Source organism: Mercenaria mercenaria, chromosome 2 (genome assembly GCF_021730395.1).
Source record: "Mercenaria mercenaria strain notata chromosome 2, MADL_Memer_1, whole genome shotgun sequence".
Taxonomy (NCBI): Eukaryota; Metazoa; Mollusca; class Bivalvia; order Venerida; family Veneridae; genus Mercenaria; species Mercenaria mercenaria.
The window spans coordinates 81068339-81089226 of NC_069362.1; the positions used below are offsets into that span (position 1 = coordinate 81068339).

At 36.5% G+C, this 20888-nt stretch overlaps 1 protein-coding gene across 2 annotated transcripts in view; it reads right to left on the bottom strand.

The window, feature by feature from the left end:
• LOC123564407 (stress-activated protein kinase JNK-like) overlaps positions 1–20888 on the bottom strand; it is a 57209-nt gene that overhangs the window by 30104 nt on the left and 6217 nt on the right. For both annotated transcript variants that reach the window (XM_053537049.1, XM_045357966.2), the window contains exon 2: positions 16679–16944. In XM_053537049.1, coding sequence (XP_053393024.1) covers positions 16679–16932 — 254 coding nt within the window. In that variant the 5' untranslated portion in view covers positions 16933–16944. The remainder of the gene's footprint in view (positions 1–16678; positions 16945–20888) is intronic.

Sequence of the window (20888 nt, forward strand, 5' to 3'; positions counted from 1 at the left end):
ATCTTCAAGATGAGCATTCAGACCAACTTTCATACAGATCCCATGAAAAATGTGGCCTTTAGAGAGGTCACAAGGTTTTTCTATTATTTGACCTACTGACCTAGTTTTTGAAGGCACATGACCCAGTTTCAAACTTGACCTTGATATCATCAAGATGAACGTTCTGACCAATTTTCATGAAGATCTTGTGAAATATATGGCCTCTAGAGAGGTCACAAGGTTTTTCTATTTTTAGAACTACTGACCTTGTTTTTGACGGCACATGACCCAGTTTCGAACTTGACCTAGATATCATCAAGATGAACGTTTTGACCAATTTTCATGAAGATCTTGTGAAATTTATGGCCTCTAGAGAGGTCACAAGGTTTGTCTATTTTTAGATCTACTGACCTAGTTTTTGAAGGCACGTGACCCAGTTTCGAACTTGACCTAGATATCATCAAGATGAACATTCTGACCAACTTTCATAAAGATCCCATGAAAAATGTGACCTCTAGAGTGGTCACAAGCAAAAGTTTACGGATGCACGCACGCACGGACAGACGGACGACGGACGACAGACACCGCGCGATCACAAAAGCTCACCTTGTCACTTTGTGACAGGTGAGCTAAAAACAAGAAAGTAGGTCAGTAGGTCAAGGTCAAAGTCAAGTGACATCATATTACTTGGGTTTATCAGGTAATTATTATTAAACTGTCTTGGAAATAGGATCAAATGAAGTATTTTTTCCTATATAACTCACATAGTAACTAAGTTACCCCAGGGCGGGGCTTCTTTTAACCCCAGGGGCATAATTTGAACAATTTTGGTAGAGGACTACTAGACAATGCATCATACCAAATATCAAAAGCATAGGTTGTATGGTTTCAGACAAGAAGATTTTTAAAGTTTTTTTCCTATATACGTCTATATAAAACTGGACCCCCAGGGCAGGGCCTCTTTTCACCCCAGGTCACTGTGACCTTGACCTGCGACCTAAAAATCAATAGGGATCATCTGATGGTCATGTCCAACCTCCCTATCAATTTTCATGATTCTAGGCCCAAGTTATCATCTGGAAACCGTTTAACTGTTTTGGGTCATTTTGACCTTGACCTTTGACCTACTGACTTCAAAGTTGAACTTGACCTGTATTTCATGATGTTACACCAGGTCCTGTGTACTAAAAGTTATGAACCTAGGCCAAAGTGTTCTCAAGTTATCATCAGGAAACCGTTTTATTGTTCAGGGTCATTGTGACCTTGACCTTTGACCTACTGACCTCAAAGTCGAACTTGACCTGTATTTTCTAATGTTACACAGGTCTGTGTACAAAAAAATTATATTTAAATCTGTTAAGCCTTTCATGAGTAATTGTCCGGAAACCATGAAAACCAACGGACGGACAGACAAGCTCACTCCTATATTACCCACCAAAACTTCATTTTGTGGGGGTATAATAAATTTAGATATGGAATTCCTGAAAATATATGCATGTCCACTTAATGTTGATGATATACACCACATTTCGGTTGTACAAAATGGAAACTGTACAAGTTATGAACAAAAGAATGTTGATGGACAGGATGATGGACAGACAGTTAAGATACTGTATGCCTCCTTGGGTATTGGACAATGGCGGGACAAAACATTTGTCTTCAATCTTGCATGCAAAAGTTGTCAGCTACTTGCGAAGAACTGTTGATCATGTAGTTTAGGGACAATGGATATTTTAACAGACTGTTGTTACAAAACTGAAACACTGTAACAGTTGTAAAATGGTGTAAAAACAGAAATTTCCTAAGGTCACACATACATGGCTACGATATATTGAATTTCTATCATGTCACATTTAATACTGTCTGGGCAGAAAATCTTTTATTTCTTAATTTCTCATTATCTATCTTCAAACTATATTATGTGTCTAGCTTCTGGATGTAGAACTATACATGTTTGCAAATACTTTCAACTTCAATCTTCAGCTTAGATCATCATACAGACAAAAGGTATTATCCTGTCAGTAATTGAAGATAAAATAGTTTAAAGTCTGACTGCCTTCTAGCATTAATGCTAGCTGCCCAGAGCAGTCTTAATTAAAACCATGCATGCCAGGAAAACAACCAGAACCCAAAGAAAAATGAAATTCCCGACAAAAACACTTGGAGACTGTTAGGTATTTATTAGGTATTTAAGCATAATCTAAAGCCAAAGAGTGCATGAACAGACTTGTACTTTATGGTTGCCCAGTATATAGTGCTAGTGCTTCGGCTAAGTTAGCTGTTACATACTTGTTCATCTGAAGTGACAGATTTTAAAAAATTGAACTGTCTGATCCCCCTCCCCCACCCCCACAAAAAAAGTGTTTTCCACAGACTTTTTATCTGACTGTTCCCTTGTAGGGGCTGACTTAAATTTGACCTATTAACTGCATGTGTTCATTACCATTTTTTTCAACCACCCATTCCCTCATGGGTACAAGACAGACAAACAGCTTTTGTTTTATTTCAATAATTTAAGCAGTGAAAGCATTTCCTTGATGAAAACTGAAAACTTAACAGATAATTGTTTGTTAATCATTACAATATGAATTTACAATAAAAGGAGTACAACACAATAAGATACTCCAGCTTTTAATGTACAGCTGATCTACTGCCAAACTTTGCACAGCACCAGTATGAACTGATAGTTTTTCATGCAAGGAATTCCATGAAACCAATTTACTTTACCAACACTTCAAGAAAGTGCATAAGACTTGAATATCATCATTCTGTCAGTTTGTGGAAATAATCCAACTTGATGACTCTAAGGTACTAATGCCTCCTGTAATAAACCAGTGTTTGTCTTCAGTTCTGACAAGTAATGCTTGTACTGAACGCACTGAGTCAGATGTTCTTTTAGTTATAACAAGTTCTACTGAGCTTGTGAGATCAGCTTCTGAGTTATTTAAAAAGTTCTTATCCTGAACTCTGAGCCAAGCAATTATGTTAAATGTATTCTTTATCTGTAAATCAAAATTTGTTAAAAACTAGAAATGTGTCCATGGGACACAGATGCCCCCACTACATGACAAAGGACACAAAGTTTTTCCTAGGTCAGGGGCCATAACTCCTACAATACTGAATGAATCCGGACGTGAAACCCCAGGTGCACAACCGCAAATGCTGACCAACATTCCTTTAAACTTTGGTGACTCTAGGTCAAATACTTTTGGAGCTATGCGCGACATAACATTAAAATGACCAATTTTTAACTAAGTCAGGGGCCATAACTTCTACATGACTGAATGAATCCGGACGCGAAACCCCAGGTGCACAACAACACATGCTGACCAACATTCCTGTAAAGTTTTGTGACTCTACGTCAAATACTTTAGGAGCTAGGCGCGACACCACTAAAATGACCAATTTTTACAAAGTCAGGGGCCATAACTCCTACAGGACTGAATGAATCCGGACGTGAACCCCAGGTGCACAACTACACATGCTGACCAACATTCCTGTAAAGTTTTGTGACTCTACATCAAATACTTTTGGAGCTAGACGCGACACAACATTCTCAGACGGAGGACGGATGGACAAGGGCAAATCTATATGCCCCCCCCCCCCCCCAAAAAAAAGTGGGGGCATAAAAAACTGTTTCTGGTAAAATTACAACTCATAGTATCTTTCTACTCCTCCCAAAAGTCTCTCTGCTTTTTAATTGTTCTAAAACGGGCTCATTTCATAAATGTTCCAACATCTTCTACAATGCTAACAAATCAAAGGACGTGACTAATAACCTGACAACTACCGCTTTCTCAGAGGAAATAGGACATTTGGTCGATATCAAAGTGCACATAACTCTATAATGTCGCAAAATATTGACCCTTAAAAAACATGTCAAGCTCATCTACACTTTGTGGTAATCATATACATGAGTTTCATTGCAAACTTTGGATGTAGTTCTCGCCATAAACATTCCGGTACAAACAATGACAGTGTACAATGTACATATTTTGTCAGAGTCCAAGAGCCCTTAAATCTGCAATGTCTGGACAGACCTTGAAAAATTATCACTCACATCTATATTTTATGAAGATCATGTCAATCTGACTACAGTACATCTCCTATTAAGCTACACTTAGGATCTGAAGACGAGTTATTGATAGCCTTGTTCTGACGACCCTTCCGCTAGCCAATCAGAAGGCTTACTTACAACATTTTGTAAGCTAAAAAATCTATATTTAGCCTGGGTTTTTCATATTTACAATTCTTATGACGACCACATTGCGACTATGTTCTCATGTTTTGAGAGAAATCATATGTCATGATACGGACTTGGTCACTTAAAGTGTCAGATAGCCGGTTAGCTCAGATGGTAGGGAACTTGCCCTGTAAGCGAGGGGTCCCGGGTTCGAGCCCCGGACTGACTGCACATTTTTCTTACTCTTTGACATTCGATGCTATTTTGATGGTTCAGCCAAATGGTTGTTGAAACAAGTCATCTGATTGGTTCAAATAAAAACAGATTTGCGAAAATATAAATAGCAATATTGGAAATCCAAAATATACAGAAGACGAATGTGAATGGGTGATTCTCAGATCTTAGTTTAGAAGATCAAGTACTTTAGTCAGATTGAAGATGATGACATGTGTACAAAGTTTAATTGGAATCCGTCTGAAAGAGTGGAAATACAATGGTTGATTTGGAAGTAATACAAAATTTAATGTGTATGATGAATAACAAGCCTTAGCACTACATATCCAGACATCACATCATAATAAATGAATATGATAAGGTGTTATTTTTATGTCAACTGGTGATTGTCTTTGTGTGATTTTTTCCTGCAAAATGCCATCAGTGTTGAACATACAGGTATCACACAGTATTATGGCGTTTTGAAATGTAAATAAAAAAAAAAAATAATAATGCAAGATTAAGTCCATATCATTCAACGACAATTAGTGAGGCGTGACTAATCCGCGATCCTTGGCGGTTATGAGCTAAAAGTATTATCAAAACGCGATAACTGTGGCCTTATTTACTAATACCGGATTAACCCATAACAATGAAATAGGGAATCAGGTAGACACATTAAATGACACATATCTTATATCGCAATACCAATGTAAGAAGCTGTGTGGTCTAGTGGTTAACACGTATGATTTGTAAGCTTACGGTGCTGGTTCGAATACAGAACGAGCAACTTTTTTTATTTTTCTATCATGTTTTTACCTGGAGAAGGAATACAGGCAACTTATACCGAGTACTTGTTGACATTTTGCAAGGATCTCATATTAGAATAGACATTGAATCTATTAACATTGCAAAATGAATAAAGAAAACTCTTGCAAGGAAAATGAAACCAAAGATGCGGTCGTTAAAGACATTATGAAGGTTGGTTAATAAAATGTTATGTTAAACACATATCAGTTATATATTTATAACGACTTATGTGAGCATTTCATGATTGTGGTCAGTGGCTACCAACACTGCTAGCGAACAGGATGACTACTCAGATACCGACAGTGCTTTTTAATGAACTTTTGTATACATATATGTCATAACATAAAAATAAACTAAATAAACAAATAAATAAACAAGAGTGCAAGAATGTCACAATATACCCCCGTCACAGCAAATTTCTTTACTCTAGCACGTGTATTTGCAAATGGAATTTTAATTTTGTGGTTGTATAGTAATAACTGTAAGTGTTTTGTTTTTCTAAGTCCACAAAAAAACTCCTTACCAGGTAGAGATACCTTAAAATACACCTAAAATTGGAAATTAACATCTATGTTGTACCACAGAAAAGTGGTCTTGGTTTTTCCCTACGGTCAATTATAAAAAAGTTACAATATAAGTTATTTATAGTAACAACTAAGGGAAGTTAATCTTAAAAAAAAAAAAAAAAAAAAAAATCAAAAAAAAAATTGTAAGTCCTCATAAAAATCTTTAACAGGTAGAGACTGGTCAAAATACACCTCAAAATTGGATGTAGCATGCATGTTGTAATACAGAAAAGTGGTCTCGATTTTTCCCTATGACTAGTAATGAAAAAGTTACAATATAAGCTATTTATAGTAACAACAAAGGGAAGTAATTCTAAAGAAGGGAACTGCGCATGACACTTCGTCTCATGATGGTGTATAATTGTGTCAAGTTACATCAAAATCCCTCCATGCATGAAGAAATGCTTCGGACAAAGTCATTCATGTATCTGACCTTTGGCCTCTAAGTGTGACCTTGACCTTAGACCTAGGGACCTGGTTCTTGCGCATGACACTACGTCTCGTGGTGGTGAACATTTGTGCCAAGTTATATCAAAATCCCTCTATGCATGAAGAAGAAATGTTCCGGACAACGTTTTCATTCTTGTATCCTTTGACCTCTAAGTGTGACCTTGACCTTTGACCTAGAGACCTGGTTCTTGCGCATGACACTCCGCCTCATGGTGGTGAACATTTGTGCCAAGTTATATCAAAATCCCTCTATGCATGAAGAAGAAATGCTCCGGACAAAGTTTCCATTCTTGCATCCTTTGACCTCTAAGTGTGACCTTGACCTTAGACCTAGGGACCTGGTTCTTGCGCATGACACTCCTTCTCATGATGATGAACAATTGTGCCAACTTTCATCAAAATCCCTCTATGCATGAAGAAGATATGCTCCGGACAAAGACATTCTTGAATATCCTTTGACCTCTAAGTTAAACCTTGACCTTAGACCTAGGGACCTGGTTCTTGCGCATGACACTCCGTCTCATGATGGTGAACAACTGTGCTAAGTTTCATCAAAATCCCTTCATGCATGTAGAAGATATGCTCCGGACAAAGTCTGTGGACGCCGCCCGCCCGCCTGCCAGGGGCGTTCCCATAATACGTCCCGTTTTTCAAACGGGCGTATAAAAAGGAATGAAATAAAACATAAAAACAAAAGACGATATAAAATAGAATAAGTAACAAGAGCACCGCCTTGCGGGTGCTGACGCTCATCTGATTTTTTTTGTGTAATAGAAATATTGTCCTACCCATGATTTTCTAAGTCTAAAAAGGGCCATCATTCTTGCAAAAAGCAGGATAGAGTTATGTTTCTTGATGTTCAGTGTCCACTTATTTAAGTTTTAAAGCAATAGCTTTGATAGTTTATGAGAAAAGTTGACTTAAACATAATACTCAACCAAGAAAATGATTTTCTAAGTCCAAAAGGGGCAATAATTATTGCAAAAAGCAGGATGGAGTTATGTTGCTTGCTGTACAGGGTCAGCTTATGATGGTCAACAAGTGTTGCAAGTTTCAAAGCAATAGCTTTGATAGTTTAAGAGAAAAAATTGACCTAAACATAAAACTTAACCAAGAAATCTGATATTTTCTAAGTCCAAAAGGGGCCATAAGTCTTGCAAAAAGCAGGATGGAGTTATGTTTCTTGCTGTACAGGGTCAACTTATGATGGTGAACAAGTGTTGCAAGTTTTAAAGCAATAGCTTTGATAGTTTAGGATAAAAGCTGACCTAAACATAAAACTTAACCAAGAAAACTGATTTTCTAAGTCCAAAAGGGGCAATAAATCTTGCAAAAAGCAAGATGGAGTTATGTTTCTTGATGTACAGGGTCTGCTTATGATGGTGAACAAGTATTCCAAGTTTCAAAGCAATAGCTTTGATAGTTTAGGAGAAAAGTTGACCTAAACATAAAACTTAACCAAGAAATCTGATATTTTCTAAGTACAAAAGGGGCCATAAATCTTGCAAAAAGCAAGATGGAGTTATGTTTCTTGCTATACAGGGTCAGCTTATGATGGTGAACAAGTATTCCAAGTTTCAAAGCAATAGCTTTGATAGTTTAGGAGAAAAGCTGACCTAAACATAAAACTTAACCAGGCAACGCCGACGCAGACGCCGACGCCGACGCCGACGCCGACAACCGCTCAAGTGATGACAATAACTCATCATTTTTTTTCAAAAAATCAGATGAGCTAAAAATCACTTAAAAAAAGAAGGGCTTGAACATACACCATACAAACATAAAAAGGATAGAAGTCCGACACACTATCCACTAGACTACAAATCTTTTATAGAATAACACATCGTATTTAGAGTTTAGAATACTACATTATACAAATTAACACCACTTATCGGATGATATACCTGCTTTACCTGTTTTTGGATTTTACCAAGTACCGTTAAAATAAAATTATCGTGATCAATTAATACAGGCACACCTCGATGCATGAAGTTGGTCTATACACAACAACATTTCTGAGAAAAAACAAGCAATGACTGAAGTCATTCATTACTAATAAGCTTTGATAATGTGGCAGTTGAGTCCAATAAGTCCATGGGTGTTCAAAGATAATCCGCCACATATCTATTGTAAAGCAGTTATTGGATTTACCTGTATTGGAAAATAAACAGTGTAGATTGTATTGAGGTCAACTGCCACATTAGTACTTCCTGGTTTGTGTCTCACTGTTTTTGCAACTGACCGAATACCTGAATAAACATGACTCTTATACACTCCCCTTTAAACTCAGTTTGCAGGGCCAAAATAGCATGTCCATTATTATTAGAATAAATAATGTAACCATAATATTAAACAAGTGAATGAAGTATTGCCATGCAATACAAAGTCCCCTACTGGAAGGCACCTAATTTTCTCTACTGCAGTATAACATAATGAACTGATATTTGTCAATGATGTATAAACAATATTGTACTATCTATACAATATAATATAACAAAGCACTTGGATTAAAATTTGCATATATAAAAACGTACAGTTGTTTTCATTTGGAATTTTTTTGGCCGATTATACAAAAAGTTATCATAAAAGTTATTTATAGTAACAACAAAGTGAAATTAATCCTTAAAAAAAAAAAAAAAAAAAAAAAAATCTATAAAATGGAAGTCCACAAGAAAATCTTTACCAGGTAGAGATAGATCAAAATACACCTAAATATTGGATGTAACATGCATGTTGTACCACAGAAAAGTGGTCTCGATTTTTTCCTACGGCCAGTAATAAAAAAGTTACAATGTAATCTATTTATAGTAACAACAAAGGGACATAATTCTAAAAAAGTGTGCCTCATGGTGGTGAACATTTGTGCCAAGTTACATCAAAATCTCTCCATGCATGAAGAAGAAATGCTCCAGACAAAATCATTCTTGAATTTGACCTTTGACCTCTAAGTATGACCTTGACCTTAGACCTAGCGACCTGGTTCTGGTGCAAGACAATTTGTCTTATGGTGGTGAACATTTGTGCCAAGATACATTAAAATCCCTCCATGCATAAAGAAGAAATGCTCCAGACAAAGTCCTTCTTGAATTAGACCTTTGACCTCTAAGTATGACCTTGACCTTTGAGCAAGGGCTCCGGGATTTGCGCATGACACGTTGTCTCATTATGGAGAACATCTGTGCCAAGTAATATTGAAATCCCTTAATGAATGACAGAGTTATGGACCGGACACGAAACAGACCCTGTTCATGCCATGTTAACATTTGACTACTAAATGTGACCTTGACCTTTGAGCTAGGGGTCTGAAAGTTGTGCATGACACATCGTCTTATTATGAGGTACAATTGTGCCAAGTGATATTAAAATCCCTTCATGGATGAGAGAGTTATGGACCGGACAGGAAAAAAGCCCTGTTGACCTTCAACTGTGACCTTGACCTTTGAGTTAGGGGTGCAGGTTTTGCGCATGACACGTCGTCACATCATGGAGAACATTTGTGTCAAGTAATATTAAAATCCCTTCATGGATGAAACAGTTATGGACCGGACAAGAAACAGACCCTGTTCATGCCATGTTAACATTTGACTACTAAGTGTGACCTTGACCTTTGAGCTAGGGGTCTGAAAGTTGTGCATGACACATCGTCTTATTATGAGGTACAATTGTGCCAAGTGATATTAAAATCCCTTCATGGATGAGAGAGTTATGGACCGGACAGGAAAAAAGCCCTGTTGACCTTTGACCTCCAACTGTGACCTTGACCTTTGAGTTAGGGGTGCAGGTTTTGAGCATGACACGTCGTCACATCATGGGGAACATTTGTGTCAAGTAATATTAAAATCCCTTCATGGATGAAACAGTTATGGACCGGACACAAAACAGACCCTGTTCATGCCATGTTAACATTTGACTACTAAGTGTGACCTTGACCTTTGAGCTAGGGGTCTGAAACTTGTGCATGACACATCGTCTTATTATGAGATACAATTGTGCCAAGTGATATTAAAATCCCTTCATGGATGAGAGAGTTATGGACCGGACAGGAAAAAAGCCCTGTTGACCTTTGACCTCCAATTGTGACCTTGACCTTTAAGCTAGGGGTCCGGGTTTTGCACATGACACGTCGTCTCATCATGGGGAACATTTGTGCCAAGTAGTAATAAAATTCCTTCATGGATAAAAGAGTTATGGACCGGACACGAAATTGCGAACGGACGGAATGATGGAATGACAGAATGACGGAAAAGTGCATTCCTATAGTCCCCGAAACTGTTTTTCAACCAGTAGGGGACTAATAAAATTCCTAATATAAAATATGCAAATAAGGTGACTTTTATTACAATCTGTGGTCTCTATCTTTCAATATCATTAATTTAAATAAAGCACCTGTCGCACTAAACTATGTTGCAAGATTGGACATCATATTTAATAAATCTATGACAATTTACGTATCAACAATTCTAATAGTAAAGTATTAGTCTTATGCAAATCTGTAATAATGAAATAAAACCTCTTGAGCAATGCATCTTTTCCTTGAACTATCAGTATCAGTAATAGAAACTTAATTTACATGGAAAACAAATTCCACACCTTTCTTTGCCAATAAGGCTGAAAGGAAAGCATGCCAGTGCCAATAAGGCAAAACATGATCCCAATAAATGAGCCGTGCCATGGGAAAACCAACATAGTGGCTTTGCGACCAGCATGGATCCAGACCAGCCTTCGCATCCGCGCAGTCTGGTCAGGATCCATGCTGTTCGCTAACAGTTTCTCCAATTCCAATAGGCTTTAAAAGCGAACAGCATGGAGCCTGACCAGACTGCGCGGATGCACAGGCTGGTCTGGATCCATGCTGGTCGCATACCCACTATGTTGGTTTTCCCATGGCACAGTTCAAATGTATTTCACTGGAACATTGCGTGTTACTCACATATTGATCACAGTAATACGGTCATTCAGCTTCAGTAGTCTATGATTCACTGTGACATATCTAGCTGATAATCTTACTTCCTTTAAATGGAGCATTTTTCAATTGATATTATATTACTCTCAAAGGAGTTTGGAAAAGTGCTACAGAAAATAGTATTGTCCACCATTAATCCCTTCTTTATTTTTATTCATCAATTTGTATCTTTCTATGACTCAGAAACACCATAAGGAACTGAGGCAAATGGTTACCTACTAAAGATGACTTCACAACAACACTTCCATGCTTGTCAGAATTAACTCAAAGCATCAGATCTTCCCAAACAAATATGTAAAACTGAATCAAATAAAAACTTGACCTGTATACTGTATAACACTATTATTAAACTGACCTCTTAGATGTAAAACTTTACTAATTCATAATAATTATTGCACTAAGAGTGAAATTTCTATGAGTTGACCCAATTACCCAGATTTTTTGTCTTAAATAACCCAGTTGCAAGCTTAAACTAGATTTCATACTGACAAACTCATAATAGATTATGAAGAAAAATGTCAGCTCTATTATGTTTTCTATCATATGACCTAGTAACCTACTATTTACATCATATGACCCATTTTTAAAACTAAATCTAGATTTTCATACAGATACACATCCTGACAAAGTTTTATGAACAGTAGGTACAAAATTATACAGTATAAACAAGGTTTTTCTATTACTTAGTAATCTACATTTTGACATGACTTTCTATTAAAATATGAAAAACTTTTGAGTAAAATAATTATTTTTTTTATTATTGTTTTTGGAATCAGACTGAATAATGTAGAATATCCAGAAAACTTCTGCCATTGAGGAACTTCAAACTAAGAGGAAAATCTGAGATTGTCTATAAAATTACCATAAAATGTACTGTAACGTTCTGACCAGCAGTACTGGCAAAAATGATTTATAATATGTCTTACATCCAACAGGGAATAAGATGCAGGAGAATCAACTGTGAACTAATGCAGCTATATCTGCCCATGAAAAGTATCGGCAAACAAGATTTCTTCCTCATATATATACTGTATAATGGATAATATTCACAGCGGTTTCATTCTAACCCTTGTTCTAGCCAATTTAAAACGGGCATATAGATAACCCAGTATTATGTTTAAAAACTATGATGGTGAACAAGTGTTGCAAGTTTCAAAGCAATAGCTTTGATAGTTTAAGAGAAAAAGTTGACCTAAACATAAAGCTTAACCAAGAAATCTGATATTTTCTAAGTCCAAAAGGGGCCATAAATCTTGCAAAAAGCAGGATGGAGTTATGTTTCTTGCTGAACAGGGTCAACTTATGATGGCGAACAAGTGTTGCAAGTTTTAAAGCAATAGCTGTGACAGTTTAGGAGAAAAGCTGACCTAAACATAAAACTTAACCAAGAAAACTGATTTTCTAAGTCCAAAAGGGGCAATAATTCTTGCAAAAAGCAAGATGGAGTTATGTTTCTTGATGTACAGGGTCTGCTTATGATGGTGAACAAGTATTCCAAGTTTCAAAGCAATAGCTTTGATAGTTTAAGAGAAAAGTTGACCTAAACATAAAACTTAACCAAGAAATCTGATATTTTCTAAGTACAAAAGGGGCCATAAATCTTGCAAAAATCAAGATGGAGTTATGTTTCTTGCTATACAGGGTCAGCTTATGATGGTGAACAAGTATTCCAAGTTTCAAAGATTGCAACGCTGTACATAAAACTTACTACCAATGACAATCAACTCTTGAAATACTCACAAAAACAACAAAAACAACACCATATCGACAGTATGCTAAATAAATCATTTCCTTTCTTTTGAAGAAAATAAACATCAGTAGCATATCAAGGAACAGTCATAAATGTCATGATTTTAACATTTTCAATTTAAAATGCATGTTAATATTTGATAAAACAAACTTCTTATTTCCTTGTGCAACCAGAATACAATAATTAGATGTGTGTCCATAGAACACTGTATGGTGCCCCAACTTCTTGCTACTGTACGGCCATATGTTACTTTCATGGATACTAAAAACAAATTATGAAGAAACCAAAGATAAAAGGAACTGAAAGAGTAAAAAAATATAAATATATATTTTAGGGGTATGTGGGGTAGGGGAGGAAAAGACAAGTAATCCCAAATAAAACCCTCAGTGCATAACCAGACATGCTAAATAATGATCCTATTACATTTCAAAACTTTAGATCAAATACTGACATAAACTTTTAGGTCCTTTTAGCACATTTCTGACTAATTCAAGGGCTACAACTCTGCTGTGACTGAGTGAAATCCCATACAAAACCCCCAGCGACATAAGTTTACATACTGATGAACACTCCTATCAAGTTTCATGACTCTACGTTGAATAATTTTTGCAGTAAGTGTGACACAAACTTTCAGGCCCTTTATGCATCTGACTTGTCAAGGGCCATAACTAAATGGCTCATACTCAGTAAAATCGAGAAGAAAACCTTACAAGCACAGCTCTACCTGCTGTGCTAGTAGCCTGTACAAGAATCCTAGGATTTTTGATGACTAAGCCAAATAGTACATCCAGATGAATGGATAGAAGTACTGAAAAGCCCCAACACAAAAAGTCTTATCCTTTATGTGGATGAATTATGTCATAATCATGGTAATATGTACTTTAACATGATAAGAAATGCATTAAATTGCAACATTCATAATAAATGTTGTGTACATTTTGATATATGAGCCGTTAACATTGGAATTCCAAGAAAAAAAAGTATTTCCTCGTTTACATTCCTATGAAAACTGTATTTTGATGATGAGAATAAAACCTTTCAACCATGATCATATACCATAGACATACAAACCATAAACTGGTAATAAAATCATCTCACAATTAAAATTACCTACTGAAAAATTCACAACACATGATTATATTCAGGAAGCATTCAATGATATGATAAGCTAAAACTTTACTTCTCTACTATTTTCATTAAAATCTATTTCAAAATTAATAACGATGAAAACCTGAGGGCTGAGGGACACAGAAATCTTTCCTCAACATTTAAACTTTAAATCTCCTATTGGCTTCTTATTTTTCTTTTGACATTTTTGTGGTAGCTGGAATAAAACAGTTATCACAACAATAAGACATCTGTATTACTAGCATATACAGGGTATGTACCTGTCCCTGTCCCTAGAATTTCTTCGGTATTTCTCATAAATTTTACACATCATTTTTCAGTTTATGAACCTCTATGGGATTTAAAAACAATTACATCTGTAAATACAAGTGCACCATCGGACTGTTCTAACAAAAAATAACATGGCAGTTTGTATGACACCGTTTACAAAAGTGAAGCTGCAAAATTTTATCCTATTTATGATATTTTTGGTGTTTTTTTTTACGCCACCATGATCATTAATGGAAATCAATAATAGAATTATTCTACCAAATAACCTCACTTTTTATGTTTTTTGTCTTGCTTGCAGGCGATATCCCGTTAAATATTTATAAGGGCCTAAGTGAAAATACACAGAGCTTAACAACAGGTCATAGCAAAGCTGACTACTCTCTATAAGTAGATACATCAATATGTTTGTGAACAGTTTATGTGTGACACGGTATCAGTTACTGTTAAGTATCCTGAGACTCTGCTAGAAAAGTCCATGAAAATGTGTAATCAGGCTACATACCGGTAGTTCCGGTCTTATGTTGTTATAAGAAAAAAGACTCTAGATGCCCCTCTAGACACTATTTCATACATGAACTGTCATTTGGGTAAAACCACTGAAGCTTCCTCAGTTCTTGGCATGAAAAAATAATACACCCAGCAGGGTTCAAACTCTGAGTTACTCACCATAATCAGAGACATTTCAATCCTATTCAGAATGTATATATTAAGCACTGATACACTGCTGACCTATTTACAGAAAATAGGTAACTCATATTTCATACATATGTCACTATGTGATGTATCTCAGAAAGTTAAGAGCACTCCAAGAAGATTGTATATATAATTTATACCACAAATGTCAGTGTGTCAGACTGACTTGTCAATATCTGCATCTAATTGTCTAAAAGATAAAAATCGTTAACATTTGTATGAATCTATTGACCATATCATTGTACACAGATTTAGAGAATTGCAATTTGCACTTCACTCCCTCTGTGAAACATTGGCAAAAATATAAGACTGAACGGTAGATCAGCTAACAAACAGCAGTGAAACAAGGATTTAAATTTCAGCAATTTGTATTCCCCATTGAATGTAATTTATGTTTGTCTTTTTATTAGTAGAGAGAGAGAGAGAGAGAGAGAGAGATATATATATATATATATATTAGACATAGAATCCATGGCTGAAATCTTTGACCTTAATTTGTGACCTTGACTTTGGGCCATCTCAGCTGGAACATAGGTTATTCACAATGACTGGATGATATGTATGGGATTTAGAAGATTTGGCCTTTGTCTTGACCCAGCAGGACTCATATCCCCTTGCTAACTGAATATTTCAACCATGTACAATGTAAAATCTTTTAACAGATTAAGAATATATAGTATAGCCATCAGATCATTTTCTAGAAATGTTGCATAACTTTGATGCTACTGTGTAATATCTAACAACAGAGACAAACATCTTGCAGCTATGTTACAACCTCATGGGAATGGAAAAACCTGAAATTTGAGCTGAAGGCAAAGGGGGCTGCTAGGGCCCCTAGTGGGTGCAGGGCTAAGCCCTGGTAGGGGGTCCCAGGGAGTGAAGCACCCAGAAGCTCAAGAAAAAAACAATGTTCATATTTTTTGCCATTAGCATGCTGTTTCAGTGCCTTTTTCTCTAAGAATTTGAAGCTGATAATATGTGATTGTGTTTCCCAAAGATTTGTTTTCCTCTACATTTTAAACCATATATTTGCCACATTTATTTCTGCCAGAAATTCCTTCTCCTTTGCCTACTCCAAACTCCATTTATTTGATCATCTTTTTCAAACTCCCAAGTGTCTAAATCCTCATTTAAAAACATTTTGCTTCATTTTTTAATGATTTACAAATTTGACAATTACACATGTCAAATAGTTGAGCCTCCCTTGGCACATCCTGCTTCTCATCATTTATTTCTACTGAGTATTGAATCCTTTTCAGTTTATTTTTATGAAAAAACTTCTATTTTAATGCACACAGCACTGTAAAATTCCATGTGAAGGACTACTAGACTATGATATCACTATTACCACTACCCCCTCCACCCCATTCCCCAGCTTTCTCAACATGTTCTGCAAAAGTTACCTCGGGCTACATACAAAAACCGGAAAACTTTAAACCGTGCAACCGATTTCTCACATGGCATGTTTAAATGGCTATCATAGTCTGTACTCAAATTTCAGTTAGAAACATCACTTACATGTTCATGCATTTCAAGTGAAGTTAAATTGTGTGTGTGCGTGTGTTGCAAAATGTAGCATAAACGCATAGCTCAAACAAGTGACAAGAAGTTTTATGGTATATAATATGTGTAGCTACTTAGCTAATGAGGCAATATAAACATGTGTAACTTACCAGACAATTCCCTGAGCTCCTGAGCCAATAGGCCTGAGATTCTGGTAACGTTTGAGAATGGTGAATGTCGAGTCGCCGACTTCCACTGTCACATACTGTGATGAATGATTAGGGTTGTTGCTCATCCTGTATGTGCTGAGATGTCGAGTAAGTGAAGACACACTTAGTGCACCATTGCAGAACCCTTGACAGAAAGCTACACTGAGATCAACACCAGATGTTCTTCGTATGCTCTTTAACAGGTGTAAGCTCATATACTAGATCACCTGAAAAATACAGCAAATGACGGTAAATAACAAATCAAAACTGTCAATATGTAAGGGGGACCACCAAAGTCAAAAAGACAGTGCCCTTAGTACTGGCAAAAATATTAACTTATTGTGACTATCACAGAGACTCCCATAGACAAAAATTACAGCTTTTAATTATCAAAGGGCAATAACTCTAGAAGGAATGTATTGATTCTGACTGCATTTGCTTGAAAACATCCTGCACTCAATACAATCATTAACTTTATTATGATATATGGTAAACTAAGTTAATTTACTGTAACAGAATAAGCAGTAACAAACATATGTAATCCAATACATATCAGTAACTCTGGTCATACCAAATTGTTCTCTCAACATCTGCAGGGAAGCAGGTAGTGAATAACAACAAGGCAAATATCAACTCAATGTAAACTAGAATTGTGTCCACTAGACACGGATACCCCACATGAAGGATGTTCCACTAAAAGTTTGAAGCAAACTGTATTCAGATATGGTTAAACATCTGAGCAACTTTGAATCCATTCCTTCAAGAAGTGTATGAGGAGTTGAACACCAAATTTCTTCACTATGGCCTATTTTGTGTAATTATTAAAGAAAGGGTCATAATTCTAGAAAAAAGTCACAGAAAAAAGTCAATCATTTATGGTCATCTTCACATGAATGTTCTTAATCAGCATATCCTTCACAATAGGGTTTGAGGAGTTGGACACACAAGATTTTTCTCTATACTCTATAAATAGCAAAATTATCATAGATGGATGGAGGTACAAGATGCCAAAAAAGTATCCCATCAGATATTAAAAACTATTGAAATACCCAGTTAAATAAATATGAGCTGCAAGCAGAGATACCGTCTATGACTTTTTCGATACTAGATTGGGAAAAGGGGCATAAGACCTAAAAAAAAATTCTTTGTTTCCAGTAACATGCTCAAAACTAGATGCTCACAGGCAACATGTCGAGCCCTCCCTTTGACCAATAACTGTAACCTTGACCTTTGAGATAAGGTCTCACTGAGTTAAACATTCATGCAAAATATAAACAAGATTCCTCAATGCATGTCAAAGTTATGGGCCGCATAAAATCTGACATGACCTTTGACCTCTAACTGTGACCTTGACCTTTGAGATAGGAACCTGGGGTTTGCGCATGACACTCTGTCTCACTGAGGTCAACATTCATGCCAAACATAAACAAGATTCCTCAATGCATGTTAAAGTTATGGGCCGGACAAGATCTGACATTACCTTTGACCTCCATAAGACCTTGACCTAATAATGCTTCAGACCAAGTTTGATGAAGATCCATCTAGCGGTTCATGAGAAGAAGTCGTTTAAACATATTTCTAATTTTAGCTCTACCAGCCCCTAAAAGGGGGTCAAGTGCCCCCATTTGTATAATTTGGGAGAGGACCTTATAATGATGCAACAGTCCAAGTTTGATCAAGATCCATCAAGTGGTTCATGAGGAGTCTTTTAAAGGTATTTCAATTTTCAGCTCTATTAGCTCCATTATCTTATCTCGAGTGCTCGACATCTTATCCCGTGCGCACTACATCTTATCTCATGCGCACAACATCTTATCTCAAGCGCACGACATCTTATCTCGAGCGCTCGACATATTATCTCGAGCGCTCGACATCTTATCTCATGCGTACAATATCTTATCTCGAGCGCACGACATCTTATCTGAAGCACTCAACATATTATCTTGTGTGCACCAAATCTTATCTCAAATGCACGACATTATATCTATATATATATATATATATATATATGCACGACATTATATCTATATATATATATATATATATATATATATATATAATCTCCATTGCTCGACATCTTATCTCGAGCGCTCAACATCTTATCTCGATCGCACGACATCTTATCTAGAGCGCTCGAGGTAAAATGTCATGCGTACGAGATAATCTAATCTTAAAAAAAATAAATGTATGTCCTAAACATACCACCGTAGATGCAGACCTTTGCATGCAAATTTTATAAAAAGAAAAACAACAAATTTTAATTTGAATATTTTCTTGATTGCTTTGAAAAGTAGTTGGCTCCATCAGTAGGGGGGAGGAGAGCTGAAATGTTTGATATTGACTGACATTGTGGACTGGGCAATGGCCAAGCCCTATTCATGCACACACAATATGGGCACAGTTGCACATAAGGGAAAGTATTTGAGTATCATTCAACTTTATATAAATCAAAAGTGTTTTTCATGGTTCTTTGACCACAACTGCACTTAGATTGCCCGAAACGTGCAAAACAATCGGGTCACGAAAATATGTGATATTTGGCATCTAAGTTACAGCTTTTTGTCAACAATTTATTCAATTAACACTAACTTTTTTATGTGTTTTAGAACGTTTTTACTTAGCTAATGACAGTATGCAAACAAATTTATTTGTTGATTTCGTTTAGCTTGCACGTATCGGCCATGTTCCTAAAAATAGAAACAAGACTGGGTTTCCTGATCATTTCTGGGTTTAATGTGCTAAACAGACATTTATTATGCCCCCCTTCGAAGAAGGAGGGGTATATTGTTTTGCAGATGTCGGTCGGTCGGTATGTCGGTCAGTCGGAATGTAGACCAATCCGTTTCCCGATGATAACACAAGAACGCTTGGGCCTAGGATCATGAAAGTTAATAGGGAGGTTGGTCATCACCAGCAGATGACCCCTATTGATTTTGAGCTCTGTATGTCAAAGGTCAAGGTCACAGTGACCCTGAATAGTAAAACGGTTTCCGGATGATAACTCAAGAACACTTGGGCCTAGGATCATGAAAGTTGATAGGGAGGTTGGTAATGACCAGCAGATGACCCCTACTGATTTTGAGGTCAGTATGTTAAAGGTCAAGGTCACAGTGACCCTGAACAGTAAAACGGTTTCCAGATGGTAACTCAAGAACGCTTAGGCCTAGGATCACGAAAGTTCATAGGGAGGTTGATCATGACCAGCCGATGACCCCTATTGATTTTGAGGTCAGTATGTCAAAGGTCAAGGTCACATTGGCCAGGAACAGTTATATGGTTTCTGATCTTCTTGTCAAAACCATAGGGCCTATGGCTTTGATATTTGGTATGTAGCAACATCTATTGGTCCTCTACCAAGATTGTTCAGATTATTTCCCTGGGGTCAAATATGGCACCACCCCAGGGGTCACATGGTATATATAGACTTATATAGGAAAAAAACCTTTAAAAAACCTCTTGTCCAAAACCACAGGGCCTAGGGTTTTGATATTTTGTATATGACATCATCTAGTGGTCCTCTAGTAAGATTATTCAAATTATTCCCCTAGAGTCAAATATGGCTCCGCCCTGGGGGTCACATGGTGTACATAGACTTACATAGGGAAAAACATTTAAAATCTTCTTGTCCAAACCACAAAGACTATGGCTTTGATATTTTGTAATGTAGCATCATTTAGTGGTTCTCTATCAAGTTTGTTCAAATTATCCCACTAGGGTCAAATATGGCCACGCCCCAGGGGTCATATGGTTCATATAGACTTTTACAGGGAAAAACTTAGAATCTTCATGTCCATAACTTACTTCATTCAAATTTGGACCACATTGTAGTTTTGAGTGGCAAGATGAACCTTGACATGAGTTGACCTTGATCTTGACCTAGTGACCTACTTTCACATTTCTGTAGCTACAGCCTTCAAATTTGGACCACAAGCATAGTTTTGTGTACTGAAATGAACTTTGATATTGAGACTGACCTAGTGACCTACTTTCAAATTTCTGAAGGCACAGGCTTCAAATTTGGACCACCTGCATAGTTTTGTGTTCCGAAATAAAATTTGACATTGATTTTTACCTATTATGTACTTTCATATTTCTCAAGCTAACAGCCTCCAAATTTGAAGCACATGCATAGTTCTGTATACCATACTGAACTTTGACCTTGAAATTGCTC